This window comes from Pieris rapae, chromosome 9 (assembly GCF_905147795.1).
Source record: "Pieris rapae chromosome 9, ilPieRapa1.1, whole genome shotgun sequence".
Taxonomy (NCBI): domain Eukaryota; kingdom Metazoa; phylum Arthropoda; class Insecta; order Lepidoptera; family Pieridae; genus Pieris; species Pieris rapae.
This window is the reverse complement of record NC_059517.1, coordinates 2827555-2847074: the sequence shown is the minus strand read 5'-3', so window position 1 is coordinate 2847074 and position 19520 is coordinate 2827555. Positions and strand designations below refer to the sequence as shown.

The following is a 19520-nucleotide window of genomic DNA, read 5'->3' as shown; positions in this document are numbered from 1 at the left end:
TTGCAATGATGCTGATGCTGCACTACGTTTATGTCGAATGTGCATTCGAAACATACCATTTGTTATAAGATTTAAATATAATATATTTAAGATAAACTTTTGTTTTACTTACCCAGAACCCAGTTTTCATTTGCGCTTATAGCACTGTTCTATTAAACAGGTGTACCTTGAACTTACAATACAAGGAAATTTCCAAACTATGGGATTGACTTGGCTTTTTACCGCCATATGAAAATCGATAGTAAAAACTGTATTAAGCTTTGATAAGATAAATGGATGGATAATCCAATCCATATTAGGTACATTAATATTTTTTTAAGTATTTTGGTAATTTTTTTCACAAGAAAATGGTATTTACTTAATCTTTAAAAATAATACAATTATTTCAGTAACTGTCGGAATGCTATAGCATGGCTGCAAAAAAAAAATACTGACGCAGAAGTCATTGGTAATGTGAAAAAAAAGTTAAATGTTAAGTCAATGTCACTTCAAAATTTATAACCCAAATGTCAAACACATTTTATCATTTTCTTTTTGTTGATTAACAAGCTTTTAGTTTGTGGATTGTGATTTTATTAAATAAATCGTAATGATGGCAGAGGACACGACGGCAGATGCCACTAGGCGATTAAATGTTAAAAAACAGACATTAGATGATGCGTATGCTGCGCCGGCGAATTTTCTTGAGATCGACGTGGTAAACCCAGTAACGACCATGGGTGTTGGAAAAAAACGTTATACGGATTACGAAGTACGCATGAGGGTGAGTCTGAGTAATATGCTAAAGTAATACGCCAAGGAAATGCATTTGTTAGATCAATGTACATGATTCATCAACCGTCTAGTAAGTGGGCGTTTTGGCAATCAATTAGTGATTCGGAGGGTCGTTGTGCTGTACTTAATCAGTTTCCTGTTCCAGACGAACCTTCCTGTGTTCAAAGTGAAAGAATCCAGTGTTAGGCGGCGATACAGTGACTTTGAATGGTTAAGAAATGAACTTGAAAGGGATAGTAAGGTGAGATTTAAAAGAGATAATGTAAATTGAATAGTTTTCAATCTTAAAAGCTAAGCATGAGTCATTTCTTTGTTATAAAAAGTAAATGGCTAATGTATTTAAAAAAAAATCTGTAATGAAGAATATAATAACTCAGCTATTTAATAAAAGAGGAGAAATATGTAAAAAATACCTTTTAGATCTCTGATTAAAATTATAAAAAAAATATGTATAATTTATAGATTGTAGTTCCACCTCTACCTGGCAAAGCATTAAAGAGACAACTGCCATTCCGGAGTGATGATGGTATTTTTGAAGATGAATTTATTGAAGACCGTAGAAAAGGTATGTGTAATATATATATACAATATATTTCAGAATAGTTCAGGAAAAATTTATTATCAAACAAAAACCTTTTATTTAATATTTACTACTATAACTTTCTTGAGTTTATATTTATCATTAAATATTTATATGCAAATAAATAGTAACACACACAAAACCCCTAAAATAAGATGATTCTTTCTCTTAGTATACCATTCATTTTAACATATTTTTATTTATAAATACATTAGTCAAATTTATATAAAATGTAGTTATTTATATAATATAATAAAAAATTGAATTTATATTTTTGCAGGCATTAGAGTTAAGTGTTATGTACATAATAATTAGAGAACCCATATAATAACACTAACTTAATCACTAACCATGCCAACACTGACCTTGTGTTATCTTAGTCTTGCTTCTTATAATGCTAAGTTGTCAGTCAGTACATGTAAATATTTTAAACTGCGCAATAAAATACATTGTTTACGATTTAATGTCTAAAATTGATTTTATTATTCTTCTAACTTGTTTTACATATTCTTATAGTTATTTTACTTGGTATTAAAATACATATCTATATTTCTGCTGTTTTTTTTTATATAATATTAATAACTATTTTATATTTATTTCCAGGTCTCGAAGGCTTTATAAATAAAATAGCCGGCCACCCCCTGGCACAGAATGAGCGTTGTCTTCACATGTTTTTACAAGAGGCTACAATCGATCGCAACTATGTACCAGGCAAAATTCGTAACACATAACCAATGAAATTATTACTACTGTAAAACAATTCTCCTCTTATAGCAAATGCCACCAACTTCCAAAGTAAAGTAACCAATGCCATGTATTCTAACATTTGTGGTTGAATTCATGAAAAATAAATTTATCTAAGAACCCAATACAAGGGTCTGGGTTCTGCAATGAGTTAATTTAATAACAATATTGAATAATGGTACACTATTTAACACATTCATTCTAAATAGTTCAGATTAAACTAAATTATTTATTGATAAGTAAGGTCTTGTAAGATCATTTCTAAATCATTTGATAAACTACTTAATTTATTTAACTAGAAGAAACCAAACTATTTCAACTTGTCTACTAAAAGAGAAATGTAGATAATATTTTGAGGCCTTAACTATCGACCTCTAAGAATAATATTTATTTGGTGTGAGAGTCAGTGTGTGGCTATAGAGTAATTTTGTATAGATACTAATATAAAATTAGGGTTTTTTTTTAACAATTTGCAGGTTAGGTAATTTTAAATATTTAAATTTAAATAAATAATTTCTCAATTAAGTGCTGAAAATTGTTTATACTCTAAATCTAGGAGAATTGTTTTACAAGTAACCGTCCTAATCCAGGGTTGCCAAAAATCACATCTTTTATTACCATATAAGAGAAATGACCATAAAGCTTGGTAATATTTATAACCAGTATCCAGAAATTACTTGTATGGCAACCCTATAGTATGCAAGCAGGAAATGCATAATATCATTGTAATACAATATTGTAACTTATTTCATTCCACATTTATTCGCCACATATTTAGCTGTTAAATCATGTTAATTTACATTTAAAGCTATGTAGGCATGGTTATAATCAGATCAAGATTTATACATTAAAGGTGAAGTTCACTTACACCAAATGCCAAAATCACTAAAAACTATTTATAAAATAACTATGATCTTTTTGCAAATATTCACAATTGGATAACAAAGCATTGTATTAGGTAGCGTTTGCTCCTTGTCTATGGACTTAATCCTTAGTGTATACAATTGTAATTATAAAACAAATACTATGTCTACTTACGCTTAAAGAGGGACTGATGCTTGAATAGTCTTTGATTTTTGTCGTATATTAGTTTTGTTAGCCAAGTTTGTATCTTGTCCCAAGCGATGAACTATGTAGTTGAAAAGGTCTCTTAAAAGTGTATTTTAGAACAAAAATTATATTAAGATAAGTGTCGTTAAGCAATATGGTATTGTTAATATTGTTGTAAATGTGAGCCAGTGAATCGCCACTACATAAACAAAAACAATTTTATTTGCATAATTATCATATTTAAAAATAATATATAAGTCTAAGCTTTAGGTTTCTATACATTAAAGATTGAAAATATTAAGTTTATTTTCTGTATGTATATGGCTTTAGGGTTGCCAAGTTTATTTAACTTTATTTTATTATATATGTTTTTATTTATTAAAATACAATCAAATTATGAATTTTGGCTAAAGCTAACTCATGAAAATTCTTTAAACTTATTTAAGACAAACTAAAGGTTACATATTAAAACTTTAAAAAATATTTTAATCATTTGTATGATGTAATAGTTCAAGTAGATATATTGATGTAGAAACTTGAAGCTAGGAACATATATTTTTTACTTTTGCTTACTACACACATTTTATTATTAGCTTACATGATAAATGCAGAGTATAAAGATTAATAGTGGCGTAACAATGAATTATGTATTGTTTTAAATTAATTAATTCCGTTTTTTTTGGTTTAAACAAATGTTATATACAAATAGCTTTACACGGAATGAATTTAGGTAACACTTATTCCTATTAAGTTTATAAATCTCATTGTTTTATTGTCATCATGTTCGAAAATTATATTTATTAAATCTGTTCTTGGCGAAATGTTAACTTGCTCCATAATAAAAGACAATGACAATGTTTCACTTAAGGTATATAAAAAGTGATAATGAGGGTAGTTGTAAAAATCGATTTAAAAAATGTTGTCGCCATGAACAGACGGATTGTTTGTTTAGATTAATTAGTTCGGTTCACTTGCGTGATGCTGAAATGACTTATTTTGTAATATATGCAATTTACTAGATTCTGAATTATATAACCAATCAAAAAATTTATCACCAAATAATTGTTGATTGGTTGTACAGATGCACTCATTATAATCATTAGACACAGAAAGTATGTTATTTACACCAGATGACATTTGGTTTTGTAAATCATTAGGTTAGGATTATAAAATAAATTTGCTATGGTGTCAAAATGTCTATTTATTTTAGGTTAGTTTGAATAAAACAAGAATCGTAGTTTAAAATAAAATTTAATTATCTCATCTTCCATACCATCCACGTTTAAAATCCTTCGAAACAATAGGCCACAATTTAATGAATGTCAGAATAGTACATTGGTAATTGAGGAGACAATTTTTTTTAGAAATGCTACTCCTTGCTATAAATTAAGTTTTAGTTATATCTACGTTAAATTTATTTGAAATATTTTTATCAATTGCCAGTTTAATCATTGTCACGGTAACATTACTAGCATATAATTTTGTTAAATTGAAAAATACGTTAATTTTTACAGGTATTCATTTTATTGTGGTAGATATGTAATGGGTACTAAGTGAGATTGATTAGTTATTTTTAACATACATAGTACGATTAAAAGTAAAATACCAATTGATAACAGAACTTAATATTTTTCAATCTCTAACATTTTACTTCAATGTCAACGGTCACAGACAACAAATAAACCGATTATTTTGTCGCATTTTACTAGTGTTTTGTTTCAGTAAAATCAGCTATATATATTAAGATACCAGGGGAAGGTAAACATTGGCTAAAAATAAATTTTCTTTAAATATTATTAAATAGTTTTTTAAGAATTGCAATGCGTTAGTTCTGATGAGAATCTTGTTCAGCATGCATTATTATCGTATCTTATGGTTACCAATTCTGTGGAAGCCACTCAATTTACCTGAAAAAAGAATAATTCAAAAAATATTAAACCTCTGTCATAAATCAAAATCTGCTGCACTTTTGAAGTGCCAACCAAAAATGAACATGAACTAAATCTTGTTTACAAAGTATACAGGTCACTATATATATGCCCAAGAGCGGGTTAACATATAGGTAGGTACGAGTATATCCCTTTTTGCTATTAGTGTTCAGAGGAGTTGTTGGAGTTGGATTAATACCTGCAGCTGAGTTTCATCATACGTCGAGGTGATACGGATGGAATTTCGTATTCTGTGTTAGCCGCGCACCACTACGTGTATGTATGTGTGTACGTACTATGTGAAACCAGCTGCCCACTGAAGTATTTCCGAACCAAGCCGGCATTGAACTCCTATGAGTGTCCATGGGCAGCAGGATCACTTAACATCAGTTCATTATCAGATTTAAAAATATTAAAAAATCAACGGCAACGTACTTTGTGCATCTACGATATGTGATAAAATTTCTAATACTAGTTTGGATGTCTTTAGTGCTTTACCGACGTTTTGTTTACTGAAAAGACAAGTTTTAATTAATAGCGTTACACAAAAAAGGACCCACCCAATTGAGAATCACCTTCGGGTTTTGAAGTCGGTTAAAAATACACAGAATAGCAAGAATGTAACATGAAATTCGGCGACGGCGACGGATCAGTATTTTAATGAATTAGAGTTTGACCAATCACAATTAACCGAATGTCGCCATTTCGTTTTAGATTCTCACCCCGGATTTAAAATGACTAATTTATTATTATTACCTGTTCCTTAAGTAACTTTTATCTAATTGGTTTATATAAGATTTCAATAAGCAACCTTCTATTTGGCAAGCACCTAAATATTCCAGTTCTAGGTTTGGTCGGAAAGATTGGACCGTTTGAAAATCACAAAGATTATTGTAAGTGAATCCGTCACTTCCACAAAGAACCACATCTCCGTAAGGACACTTTGCCGCAATGGCCTCGGTAAAAATATTAATAAATAAAATATTTAATACAAGAAAATACTTTTTTTGAAAACTCGACGACATGCCGTTTGTAAAAGTTTCAATTAAATGATTGATTACAATTGGATTTCAGTTAATAAATACCTGTGAACAAGCTATTATGTTTTTACCGTAAAATTAGCAATTCAAAGAATGGAAATTTTAAATTCTTAATTTTGCACGGAGTTAATGGGTACATAATGAAATAATTACAAAACAGAGATATGATACCAAAAAATATCGTTATAGTTGTTTGAAGGATGTTCACATAAATGAATAAATTTGTTTGAAGCTGGGTGTCAACAGGCTTTATAATAGTAATAATAATAAGCCTTTTTATTACCTGTTTTACACTAGTTGGTTGTTGCTATATTACAGTAACCAATAAATAGATTTTTGTAAGTAGGTTAGCTTAGATTATGTTAGTAATATATATATATTTATTTATTTCAAACACATATTATTTATGAATTAACAGGACCCCGGTTTAGGTAAAACCCTCCTCCAAAGATGCCAGTCGGTCTTGTGCTATTTTATGCAAGCTAATCTTTTCAGATCTTCCTCGTGGTCTACGGATCTCACCTACCGCCTCTTGCCTATTCCTTTCCTTTGGGTAACTCGTCTGGTCCAACTGCTGCTAGACATTCTCGCTACAGCCCAATGCTTTACAGTTTCAACTGGCTTTAATCGTTTAAAACATGAGCTTATAACTAACATAAAATTCGGTGTATTTGAGTTGCGACGCTGAATTAACAAAAACTAACTTCTAGGTTCCTAAATCTTCCTGACACTTCTATTACCTATAAAGAATATGTGTGGATTCGACTTATTAATCATTATCGGAGACGAGAATATTATAATACCACGAACTTCGTTTCTCCTTAATGAGATTACTAAGCCTACCATTACCATATTTATTAGTATCATAAACAAATAAGGGTGGACCCTGAATATTTAGGGGGATGAAAAATTGATCCTATTCCTAACCTAACCTAACCGATATGCACAAAAAATTTCACGAAAATCGGGTGAGCCATTTCGGAGGAGTTTAATTAATTACAAAAACCATGACAGGAGAAATATATGAGACTTATGAGTATAGGAAAACTAAAGGGCTCATTTTGGCTAACAAGTGCGCCATGATTACTAACATTTAGTTTTTGCTTCTAATTATTAACTTAAATATATATGTACTTACGAGTATATGTAACTGTTAGGTTACATTTACTCATGCCATCATTAACTATTTTTTGTGATGAGCAAGACACAAACACAAGCAATATAATTTTTTGTATTTTAATAATAATTTCTTAACAAATTAATGTCATTATTATAAAATATAGGGCATTTCTCTTTATAATGACTAAACGATAAAACTATATTCATTTGTTTATGAAAAACAAAAGAAAATAATTTTATCCCACTTTGAAAAACACGTGATTTGGTATTTTTACGGTTAGAGGTTTATTATATAATGAAACAGCGTGATTTTGATGTACTATTTAATTATTGTATACTGTTAATTAGTTGTTGTTTCAGTATTAGCGTGAAATAGGTTTCGACTGGCTCGAGGAACGGAAACGCTTTGCCGCCACAATTTTTGTCCGCGTATCGCGATTTCTTCGTGCCACGCCTCTTGAGTTTTTCTGTGGAAAAAAGAATAGATTTGTATAGTAATAAGTACTAAAGTTATCCACGTATTATACATAAATTATTTTTATACCTGCAATTCTCAAGCAGCGGGCCTGTATTGGGAAATACAGTTTGAACAATCATGAGGCATGGGATGACAACCACTGAGAGAAATTGTATCTGCTCGGGAGGCTGGTTCAGGTACCGGCGCCTGTCCATCATGCTAAGGGGAGTGTAGCCCAGTGCTCGCTCTTTATCACCCTATATGTACAAATATATAATAAAAATATACTATGGTTATGGTTGGTAAGGTATCAGAAAGGCGACTTGTAAGCGAAATGACTAAAAAAAATATGTTTTGCGTCTGTGGAAAATACTGAAATCTGTACCTGATTGTAAAATTCTTCGTATACGGCCTCAGAAATTGCTTTAGCAACCCCAAACGGTTTACAGGAACCAGACAAGTCGCTTGTCGTCATTAATATGCCCTAGTAATTTTAAAATATTAATTTAACATGGAATATTTTGAAAGTTATATTAATATGTAGATTTTCGACCCGAAATATGTACGACATTAAATTACAAAATTATCGTTTATTACGCTGATGAGCTAATACGCATTAAGGCTGTTTAGTAAAAGGGATTAGTAAGTAAAACCTACAGCTACAATATTGAAATACAATCATTGAAATAAATGACTTAGATATCCTTTAAATCGAACTGCGTAAATATTAGAATTAACAATAATTTAGAAATTAATTAAATTAGGGTTGTCTGGATGAAATCGCTCTAAAGCGATAAGGCCGCCAGTTGCTTTTCACTCAAATTATGTTTAATATTTTTTTTTCCTTTTATGTAACGAAGTGTTAATAAATAAATAAATTTATACGGATATCGCAAAACTTTTAGTCACTTATAACAAAACTTAATCTTAATCCAGCCAAGTTCTGACAGAAAGGAAATGACAATACACCGTGTGTTAGTGACACACACAATTCGTAAACTATAAATATATAAAATGTATTCATGGACTAAAATAATTAAATCCCAAGTGAATTCAAACTTGCACTCATATAGGTCTCGCTTTGATCATAGCTCTTATATCACTATTATATTATTGATAGGGTTAAAATGAGTGTATAGTGTACACTGATTTGGAGACGTTTGGAAAATTGAATGAAATTATATATAGACTCGGAATATTTATTTATTAACAAATTCGTTGCAAAAATATAATACACTCGACGTAATTAAATGAAAAGGAGGGCAACTGGCAACCTTATCGCTTTCTAGCGATCTCTTCCAGGCAACAGCTAAGTGAAAAAACTAGATAAGATAAGCAAGAAGTGCAAAGATATAAAAGTCATATGTTGTTATATTATAGACAAATATTATTTATATTACCTTTAGCATCCTCCTATGCGAGTTATTTGTCCAGTCGAATGCACAATCCGTCAAAAGAGGAGTTATTTGTGAGCGAACCTACGTTAATAAAATTTAAAATTATGTCGATTCGTTTCATTTAATTTTAATTTAAGTGAACTAATGTAATAAAAGATATTTACGAAGATAATTTTTGTTGAAGTCAGAATAATTATAATTTTTTACAAATATATAAATATTTCTTTTTTGTGCAAGTATTTACGAATTTTTAAATAATAATTTTTTTTACAGCTATTCAAAATACCAGTCTAAATTATCTATACAACTGTGCCATTTTGGTGGGAGTACCCCCATTACTGTAGAAGTCTGCCGGACATCCATAACTGTCACAATTTATATTCCATAAACTAACGAAATCTATATAAAACCCAATAGCTGAATTTAAAGTCGACTGATGGTGTACGAACCAAGGCTGTACATTTTGCTCACTCAGGCTTTCATTGACCCAGGAAACGTACAAACGCGAAAAAAGAGTATTGGAGCAAGTACGAACCTGAAAATAAACTGCCAAATCTGTGCAAAGTATATTGTATTTCAATTCTAGCATTATCCTTTCGCGGTCCGCAATCGAAAGCTTCGATAGAAGATTTTTGTCCTAGAAACAGGAGTTAAATTAAGGGCTGCCCGGAGTACCTACACAAGATTAAAATACAAAACTTATAAGCTGACATCATTATTTCCATTCACTTAATTACATATAATCTGAAATAAAAAAAAATGGTTGACCGTAAAGTCGGTTTACGGACGATACCTACATACAAACGTTTACATTGATGAAATGATTGCATACTTAACATAATAAAATTTAATCATTTTTAGTGTATTATCACTATTTTGTATGGATACAAAGAAGGAGCGAATCCTCGGAAGCATAGGCCAATCGAGTGGAAGAGCCCGCTCTATGCGACTTGTGAACTCGTTGTAAATGTAAATTACAATTAATTTAATTTGTTTTTCTTGACGTTCATAGGTGTACATGTTTACCTATTTACCTATATGAATAAAGATATTTTGATTTGATTTGAGCGATAGATCCGGCGCAAGCGAATCGGGACATTTATTATCATCGAGTCACGCGTTTTCGTGCATATAGCCGGGGTTCATAAATTTATTAGAGGCAAGAAAATTATCTACTACTTAGCTAATTCTTCTGTACCTGACAGAAGAATATACAAAGCCTCGACTTTCTGGTCTGATCTCCGGGTTCCTCGCGAAGTTGTCTTCGAATTTTTTAAGAACTTAGAAAATATGTTGATCCACAAGTCGAACGCAGGACTAAACTATCTAATATCATTGTATCAATAGTATTTCAGCCTGAAAGTACCTCGATAATCTTCTTAGCAAGGAAGTAATGGTGGTGTTCCAGTGTTGAAGAGCGGTACATGCTAGCGAGTGGGTGACGCGTCAATTGCAGAAAATTATTATTAAAGCCAGGGTGATCCAGGTCATGACACAGGCCAGCCAGCATCAGACCTGCTGTCTGTGCATAAATATTTCATTTAAAAACAATATGATGAAAGCTCCTAGCGATATTAGGTAACGTAATTGTTCATAAGATTAAGACCACAGATAAGAAAACAAACTCTTGAGGGGAGCCTACTGCTGATACTTAAGCACTATAAGTCTTTGATTTTCTTATTAGGTGATTACGTCAACAGTTATTACATTTACATTTTTATATCTATTACCTAAAAAAATAAAAATTCGATTGAAAATGCTATTGCTTCAAAGGACGCAATTTTCATTACTAATACTTAATAGATTACTAGCTATGCATAGAGAGGACCGGATGTCACTCATAAAAAATATTCTTAATTTATTATTTTATTTTTTGCTACAATACACCTAACGAAGTTCACTTTGAATACAGATAGAATAAATTTTAATATAATAAAAACCTCACCTCAACAAAATCAAAATATCCTGTATTATTAACCAATATCAAATACATGGTATGTGTGAAGACAAACGCGTGCTCCGCGTTGTGGTAGGGATTGTCACGATAGGACAAAAGTACGGTCAGCACAAAATCAGCTAAATTTTGTCTTTCGAAATTACGATCAGCAAAAGTTTCCACAAACATTGAACAAACTAGGCCAGGCATGTCTTCTTTGCTGCCTTCGCTTATGTGGTAATTGTAACTGAAATTTATTCTGTATTCTTAGTTATATATTGAGAGATATAGAATGGATTATACCTATAAGATTCTTAACGCTATGAATTCCTGACTGTCAAAATACAATCATACGGGTGTCGTATTTGTAAGAAGTCCCGACACAAATGGCGATAATAATCAACTGCAATAATGTAGGTATACAACTTATATGTAGAAGTCTCTCAAAATGTAAAAAATGTGGTCAAAATGTAATTTTATCTATTTCGTAGACTGTAGAGATAAAAACAAAAAAACTCTCTAAAACTGTCAAAGGTGTATACAAAGATTACTCAATTTATCAAGGAAATTTAAATTGTTTTAACTGTATTGTAATATCCAAAGTAAATGGATTAAGCAAAAACCGTCCATTGAAGTCCGTTTTATTTCAAACATAAATTGAAAAACATATCTTATATGTGGGAGCATGTCGCTGGTGTCAGCTGCCACAGCTCTTAAATCAACAATGTCAAAGTCTTGTCAGTTTATAATCGTGCTTATTTATTAAATTTTCTAATATTACTAAATCTATAAATAAACGACTTTTTGAAATTGTGGCTCCATCAATTATCATTATTATTATAGACTATCAAATTGTCGTTTCTTGTAGATCTAGCAACATTGGCAAATCAAATAAACCAATTTTATTAACGATTTTATATAATATAATAAGATAAGTAATTTTAATTTGATGTTATTAAGTTATAATAAATAAATAAATAATGAAAATATCAGCTGTTTTATTTTGTTTCATTTTATTTTAAAATATTAAGTTACCTTTTGAAGTTAGGCGGTGGTAGAACAACTCCATTAGTTTCCATCAATTCCTCTAGATCATGCCTGCACGGCACGAGATGCAAACCCATCAGATTTGAGTAAACCTTGTTAAGATTCTCCTAAAAAACGATTAAAAATAATAAAACTAGTTTAAAAATATATAGCAGTTTCAATGAGTTCGTGAAATACGCTGCATTAACAGAACTATACATAAAATTAACTCCTTTCAGGTGATTGAACACATTTGGTCTTGATTTACAAGACTATTGCTGCTTCTAAGTTTTTTGAAAAACAATGCGAGGACCGGCTTTGACGTAAGAATCAATGCACATTTCGAACAGAAAAGGCATAAGAAAAATGATTTTATGAAACTTTATTACTTTCTATGTCAGCGCAATTACCAGTCGAGAGACAGAGACAAAAACGTACTTGTCAAAAGAGTGCAAAGAGTTGGTAAATAACGGGTAAAATATTTATGACACAGAATGTCTGGGTAGAATAACTCAACACTTACCCCTTAATTAAAACTAACCATTTCCCTTTCGTTTTCTTAAAAAAGAATCAACCTTTTTTGCCATGGTTAGCCTGTCTTAAATTCTTATGCACCCTTTTTTATATTAGAAATTTGAATTGTATACAAACACAGTAAGTAAATTATAAAATCAAAATTGATTTAAAAATTTGCCCTGTGTCGTGGGCGCCACGCCCACAGTCACAGGATTTACGTTTAAATATGCTCCCTCTGTAATAAGGGTCAACGAAGAACGAATCAGTTTAAGAATAGTCAAGATACTGAGGCTTGTAATCTATAGTGCTAATCACATTTAAACCTTAAGTCTTAAGAGCAGGAAACCCTTTTTTTCTTTGAAATTTGATAAATTTCAGTGCTCAAGACGAGATTGTGACTTTCTAATTTAGTTTTGATAAAGTGGGTAGTTATGATGGTAGGTAGGTAGTAATGACTCATTCAATTACACCTACCCGCATTCAACGATACATACATGGTATATTTTCTTGGTCTGCATATTGTAGAAATGGACTATGAGTGAGCAATAGTTAACAAAAACACCGAATATCATCTCATCGTCAGTGTCAAATGGCTGGGTATTCGTTTTATTTGTTAGTTGGACCACACCTATAAAAAATACATTTTTTATAGGTAAATAAGCTTGTAGACTCGAATAGTGGAGAATTCCATTATTTTTAAATTTTAAACAATTTGACATTCAAAATACGCTATCTGTATTACGTAAAATAAAAATATTATAACAAGACACTTTGTAATCAGTATATTTGCTGGAGTCCATTAATCCTAAAGAATATAATTTAAAGGAAAACCGGTCTTTAAAGGTCTTTACTTGGAAATAATTACTAATTAACAACCAACACAGATATGTGCGATTATGACGGTATGTAGTTAGCAAAAACCCATAATTCTAACCAATAACCCCATTTTTGTCCATAATGGGTGCAACAAGGCTCGTTCTGACAACTGTCCCAGTGGTGGGATCTATTTCTTTCGTAAACCGAGGGTCGCGGTAGACATCGCGTAGGTTCAGTACCTGACCTGTACGAGCGACTAGACCTGCTGGTGTCTGTTCTTGACTTAGGCTGGAAATTATAAAGTGGTATCATTTTGATGTAAACCTTTCTAACTCCTAACAATTTCTGCCATTTTTATAATCATAATAATTTATTAACGGGGGATATTTCGTAAATTTTTCGACAGTTAAAAATAAAGAGTTTAACGTGTATAAAATTTAAGATCCGGCGTTCATTTTTCTTTGTGTATGGAGCTTAAATTCGTAAGGTATAAATATATTATGTTCTATATATTTATACCTTACGAATTTAAGCTCCATACTTATAATTATCTAGTACTACTACTCTATAATTATCTAGTAACAGGAAATACTTAGCTGCTAGCCTTAGTAGCCTCTATATGAAACAAAAGAGCGTACAGTAATTTAACTTAATTATTAAAGCTTCCGCTGCCGATGGACAAGTGAGTTGTCGGCCTTTCAGGACGCTTTTTCTTTCAAAATTTTATTAAATTAATAAACATAACGACATTTTATCTTAACTTTATTTACTTCTTTACTAGAACCTTAGAATAATTAGACTTATTATTCTAAGACTAGAACATATAAATTTTAATAATGAATACATGTATATGTATACGAAACTCATATTGTAATTATGTGTATTTTAACTATATGTTGATATGATTTTCACCAACCATTCACTCCTTTGACCTGTGAATTATTTACAATACAGACAAATATTACTAACTTAACTTTCATCTTCCTACGAGGCATGGTTGTGTTCTCCGAACTCCAACCATCATCCCACATATCTGCTTGCAGGTGTTCACCTATATGCTCCCGATCAATGATAAAGAAACTACTTCTCATAGCGCCAATAAAGGATTTTATCACCGCCTGTTGTAACAAGTTAACAATCCATGTATTCGCAAGTCGTAATAGCGATTAATTTTTTTTATTAAATAACTCTCTAGACGCAAAAGGCTCAATTATCTAACATTATTTTTATCACTTTGGTTATAAATGAATACTGACAAAATATCCTATGTAAGTGAGACTTTAGAATGGTAGGAGAGTGGACAGATGAGAAAAAAGGCTAATATGTTCATTAAAAGCTCCTGTGTTGAGAACATAAGATCTTAAATCTATTGATTTAGAATTCCTATAGTATACAGTATAATAACGTACGCCCGATTAAATGAAATTTTTGTGAGCAGACAATATTTTGCATTTTATAGATCTTTATTAAAGTAAAAATACCTACATAAGCGCGATCGTACCGAACATCGATTCCATCGGAGTAAGAGAGTTATGGAATATAGGGTGCACATATTTATTACATATAATATCGCCTGTGTAACAGGAAAGTCTCAATGGAGAAAGCCGGGGTGACGGCTTTCTTTAGAGAACTTAGTAGGTATGACAATGCTAGATTAACACAGAACACTGCTAAACTACAAAGACGTCTCACGTCATACGTTTACTCACCAGCATATCAGTGAGCATCGTATCAATAGAAGCGAGGTCACAGAAATAATTGTGTAGCAATGTTCTGAGCTCGCTGTTAAGATGAGCTGTCTTTTGGAGAGTGATCCTTGCTTGAGCCTGATGCACGGCAGCACCCGACCAGCAAGCCACACTTACCACAGTGTATATTATGTTCTGGAAAATAACTTGCAATTTTGTGCTGCTAATGACGTATTTTGTATATTGTTCCATACTTTGAAATTATATTTACTATTCGTTCATAATATCATGAGTTGATAATTTAAAAGACATTTAAATCACAGACACAGACACGACTTCTAATAGAATTAACCCTAAAGGCAAAGAATAATTGTTTCATTTAGAACATAGACACTAATCAGTGTTCCAAACTTTCTTCTTTACTCTGAAGTTTGATTATATATAACCTGCAATCCGGTATTGTTTAAAATTAAATATTCATTGTAAATTGTCAACATTAATAGCCTGAAAAAAAAAACAGTTGTCATACGTAGAAAAAGAACATAACATAACTCACATGGTCGTAAGGTTCACAATGCGTCCTAAACAGTTCTAGCACGGCGTAGCAATCGCCATCTGGTTTAAGTACTGGCATACACAGCGCCACTTTCGCGTCTACCCACTTCAGACCTTCCGCAAATCGACGATCCCTTTGCACGTCTTCTATCACTAAGTATTCCTTAGTAAAGGCAACGTGAGCTGATGCTATTTTACCTTCCTCTATGTAGACAGTTAATAAACTTAAATTAATTTTAAATATAAACGCGGTCTTGTAATTAGAAAATAACAGCAAATACCGATCAGGTATTTGCAAAGAGAAATATTTTTTTATAAATTGAAGAAATATATGTATATCAGAATTTTTGCGGACAATATTTGCCAATTACTCAAAAAAAAAATGTTTAACAATAAACATAATAAAATAATACCTATAGGTATATTAACTTCATGCCTTTCAGGATTTTTTGTGTTTTGGGTCATCAAAATAATTTCATTTTTAATCGGATCAACAATGTACACAAACACGCCTGAAATGAGTAAATATGTTCAAAATATCTAAGTATTACTATTAATTAAAACTTGATCAATACGTACCTGAACTATTTGTAACAGCTTTTAAAACATTAGCTGTTTCATATAATAATGAGTTTAGATCAACTGTGTCCTCTAGGAACACATTAAATCTATTTATATCCAAGTAAGGACCTTCTCTCACCTCTTCCTTAACATCCTTTCGTTCAATTTGCGCATACGGCGCAATCACACGTCGAGTTATTTTATCCAATTTGTCCGACGGTACTAAAAAGTGTGATTGCACTTTAGACACACTATGGTGAGGTTCATCACCTTGTTTAATTGTATCCAGACGACTTTTTACAGATTTAACGCTCCGCGGAGTAGGATCTACCATAATTCAGGATTTTTTTAATCTTTAAACACACTTTTCTATGCAATCATTGACGTAAGTGTCATGCATTCCCAGTATATATTATTTCTCTATGGTGTCATGACCATTTAGATAAATAAAAAATATTAAATACACTAATGGCACAACAATAGAAATTATTATATTTTATTTATACATATAAATCTGTGGCCTTAGGTCAGAATATGATAAGTCATACAGAGAAATAAGGAATTTAGCATTGTCTGATCTATGACCATAGATTAATATATATTTGAATAAATAAAACTAAAGGTAAAATTTTAAATATAAAACACAATATAAGTTTTTTAATAGTTTATATATTTGAATACCTATATTTTTTTATAAGTATGGTTCCTTTTCTAGAGAAACTGTTTTCATTGTCAAATTTAGAATACACATTAATTTTATATTTACAGGGATCAATAAAGATAACTTTTCGCAGGCAAAAAAACAAATAAACAAAAACAGGGAGTATAAAGTCCACCAAACATGTTGACCAGTGTCATTTGAACATAAAAGCTAAGATAAATCTGGACAAGTTGTATGTCTGGACTAATATTGGCTCAAAGCCAATGTAATGGCTTATACTCATTACTTCCTATAACAATATTTAGCAATACATCAAAAACTTATTAACAAAAACATTGTCTGCTGAGCAGGGCTATATATATATATTGTTTTTAAGTTAAGACTATAAGTGCATACACCTGCTTAAGATAAAGTACTGAAACAATAAGAACAATGTGTCATTAAACTAAAGCTTAAATCTAATTTGTGTACACTTATAATATATAGTGATCAGTCCAGATTTGAATGTACAAAACTTATGGCCAGATTATTAGCTTCCTGTCCTTTTTTGGCGGTGTGCAATCTGATGCTTCAGTATCCTAAAAAATATATGACTGTTAAAATAGTGCAATCATATAAAAATTATGTTCTAGATATTAGGTTGTCTTAGGACAATATTTGTACACACATTACCTTTGCAATCTAAAGAATGTAATATTGATAAAGGAATACTACTAACCGGACAAACTGGGACTTTTCTTTTAAATTTATCATTTTCTTTAACTAAATTAACATCCAATTTTATTCTTTTAATATGTCCTGACAGAAGATCTGGTGGTGGATTTATTTTCTCATTGTCTGGTTTACTTTTTAACTTTAAATGATGCCAATTGCTGATACTATGTACTGCATTAAGCTTAGAAGGTGATTCTGGGCTGCTATTTCTATTTTTATTTAATACTTTCCCTCTACCAGTGTCCTTGTATTTTCGTTGTCCATAAGGGACGCAGAAGTTGTGAAATATTGATAAAAGCTCATCTCTTTGCATGGTATGTAAATTTGGTACTCGTAAGCGTCTCTATAACAATATACTTAATTAAAAACACCAAAATGTTAGAGCAAAATGTAGTACAATTATAGATTTTTACCTCTTCAATAATTAATATAAGTTCCTCATTGGTCATTAACTCTGGATGAAGCAACTTGTCGCAAGATGAAGCCATAGTTCATTACATTATTTAACTTCTTTAATGCATTTCAGAAATGCTTTTATCTACAAAAATAACATTAACCTATAAAATAAAGTCAAAACTTAAAATTCAAAATTATTTCAAGTGGCAGTTGCTACTTGGTAGTAAATATCAGATGACATTTAACTGACACTGACTACGACTATCAACAATCTATTGATTAATTTCTTTTCCCATTGTTTTTCTATTTGTCAGGCAAAGTTTTACGTCACTGTCACTATTTTGTTTTCAAGCAAAATCCTGTTTTGACATTTTATTGTCATTCTTGATTCTGTAGTTTTCGTGTATGATTGTTTGCTTCACCCGTGCAATATTTCTGATTTTATTTAAAAAAACGAAATTTCTTTAATCATATCTCTAAACTTAAATTGTTTTAATTAAGTTTTTATTAATACTAATATTAGTTTTAGTAAAAACAGTAACGGGGTTTCCTAAAAGTGACCCGCGCTCGTTTTACTTTAATGAAAAAAATCAATTCGCGCTTATTTAATATCTTCATGAGACAAACTATTCAATTTATAAACTGTATTAAAGTGTGATAAAATTGCGCGCAAATGCAAAACGTCCTCGGGAAAATATCGATGTGCGGTTCGGACCCGGAGCTGTGTGTTCGGTGGGACTATGTTATTCCTCAGTGCCTTAGCAATCGGAGTGATAACAAGCCTTCAGAATGGTACGGTAGAGCTGACGGCGACGGACAGTGACATAGCATCAACGACGACAGATATGGGCTTAATAGAGACCTCGAGGGTACCTGATAGAGGCGATTTTGTAAACGTGACCATTCAAGAACGGCCCTCGATGTGGGACTTGTATTTGAACCACTGCCCGCGTTGGAGACCCATAAACCATATATTTTTCCAAGTATCAAATGTGTTCTTCTTGCTCTCATTTTTGGCACCCCACACTCCTAGTGGCCTCATTTGGTTACGTGTTGCCCTTATCCTAGGGTGCACGTTCTCGGGCCTGTGGGCTTGGAGTATAGAGTGCTATTTGGATGCTGTGCTGTGGAATAGTGCTTTCATCATTATTAATTTTGTGTACTTTGCTGTTCAGTTTTATTTGATGAGGCCTATCAAGTTTCACAAGGAGATTGAAGAGGTAAAAGTACAATTTTATTTCTACAAGTTTAGGTAATTCATTTAAATATTACTTTTCTGAAATAAATGAGGGTAGCTTTAATTAAAACAACATCTCATAACTTTTCTTTATTTAAACAACTTGACTCAGAAAACATATTTTCACTAATAATAATTTTTATTGTGGGTTAGTAATAGAATTATCCGTTTTCTTTATATGCAATAATTGTTTAGAGAATACTTCCATACTTCTATTAAAGTGAGATAAACAAAACATCCCAAATATATATACTTATTTATTGCAATCAAAAAATTATTAATCATTTGCCATGTTATTATACATTTAACTTCTTTATATAGTATG

At 31.3% G+C, this 19520-nt stretch overlaps 3 protein-coding genes and 2 long non-coding RNA genes across 7 annotated transcripts in view; 2 read left to right on the top strand and 3 right to left on the bottom strand.

Annotated features, from left to right (window-relative positions):
* Positions 1 to 502: 502 nt before the first annotated feature.
* On the top strand, positions 503 to 4342 carry LOC110999704 (sorting nexin-12). Its single transcript, XM_022268902.2, has 4 exons — positions 503 to 763; positions 920 to 1015; positions 1237 to 1339; positions 1958 to 4342. Exons 1-4 carry the CDS (start codon positions 590 to 592, stop codon positions 2083 to 2085), a joined length of 501 nt encoding a protein of 166 aa, XP_022124594.1. The 5' UTR covers positions 503 to 589; the 3' UTR covers positions 2086 to 4342.
* Positions 4343 to 4382: 40 nt separating this feature from the next.
* On the bottom strand, positions 4383 to 6086 carry LOC123689435. Its single transcript, XR_006750412.1, has 3 exons — positions 5833 to 6086; positions 5512 to 5588; positions 4383 to 5055 (listed from the first exon to the last, which is right to left on the bottom strand). It is a non-coding gene; the product is annotated as an uncharacterized LOC123689435 (long non-coding RNA).
* Positions 6087 to 7563: 1477 nt separating this feature from the next.
* On the bottom strand, positions 7564 to 16578 carry LOC110999740 (cAMP and cAMP-inhibited cGMP 3',5'-cyclic phosphodiesterase 10A-like). Of its 2 annotated transcripts, XM_022268953.2 has the most exons (15): positions 16206 to 16578; positions 16040 to 16138; positions 15628 to 15830; positions 15093 to 15266; positions 14353 to 14501; positions 13502 to 13671; positions 13062 to 13195; positions 12061 to 12179; positions 11035 to 11272; positions 10456 to 10611; positions 9625 to 9726; positions 9093 to 9170; positions 8078 to 8176; positions 7780 to 7949; positions 7564 to 7702 (listed from the first exon to the last, which is right to left on the bottom strand). In XM_022268953.2, exons 1-15 carry the CDS (start codon positions 16519 to 16521, stop codon positions 7576 to 7578), a joined length of 2334 nt encoding a protein of 777 aa, XP_022124645.2. In that variant the 5' UTR covers positions 16522 to 16578; the 3' UTR covers positions 7564 to 7575. The 2 variants fall into 2 exon arrangements, with proteins under 2 accessions (XP_022124645.2, XP_045485466.1); XM_045629510.1 differs by lacking the exon at positions 10456 to 10611.
* A 258-nt stretch (positions 16579 to 16836) lies between these two features.
* On the bottom strand, positions 16837 to 18212 carry LOC110999707. Its single transcript, XR_006750442.1, has 2 exons — positions 17976 to 18212; positions 16837 to 17426 (listed from the first exon to the last, which is right to left on the bottom strand). It is a non-coding gene; the product is annotated as an uncharacterized LOC110999707 (long non-coding RNA).
* Positions 18213 to 18335: 123 nt separating this feature from the next.
* LOC110999684 (blood vessel epicardial substance) overlaps positions 18336 to 19520 on the top strand; it is a 41001-nt gene continuing 39816 nt past the window's right edge. For both annotated transcript variants that reach the window (XR_006750407.1, XM_022268870.2), the window contains exon 1: positions 18336 to 19178. Coding sequence is in view for 1 of the 2 variants with exons in the window: in XM_022268870.2 (XP_022124562.1) it covers positions 18699 to 19178 (480 nt within the window). In the remaining variant the exon portion in view is untranslated. The remainder of the gene's footprint in view (positions 19179 to 19520) is intronic.

Bases quoted from the DNA above. Each gene is read 5' to 3' on its own strand.
- LOC110999740 (XM_022268953.2), bottom strand. From the start codon at position 16,521: ATGGTAGATCCTACTCCGCGGAGCGTTAAATCTGTAAAAAGTCGTCTG. The intron at 15,831-16,039 runs GTATTATTTTAT...CTGTCTACATAG, and splicing joins TGAAGTTAATATACCTATAG to AGGAAGGTAAAATAGCATCA. The intron at 7,703-7,779 runs GTATAAAAATAA...TTTTTTCCACAG, and splicing joins CCGCTGCTTGAGAATTGCAG to AAAAACTCAAGAGGCGTGGC.
- LOC110999704 (XM_022268902.2), top strand. From the start codon at position 590: ATGATGGCAGAGGACACGACGGCAGATGCCACTAGGCGATTAAATGTT. The intron at 1,016-1,236 runs GTGAGATTTAAA...TATAATTTATAG, and splicing joins AACTTGAAAGGGATAGTAAG to ATTGTAGTTCCACCTCTACC. The intron at 1,340-1,957 runs GTATGTGTAATA...ATTTATTTCCAG, and splicing joins TATTGAAGACCGTAGAAAAG to GTCTCGAAGGCTTTATAAAT.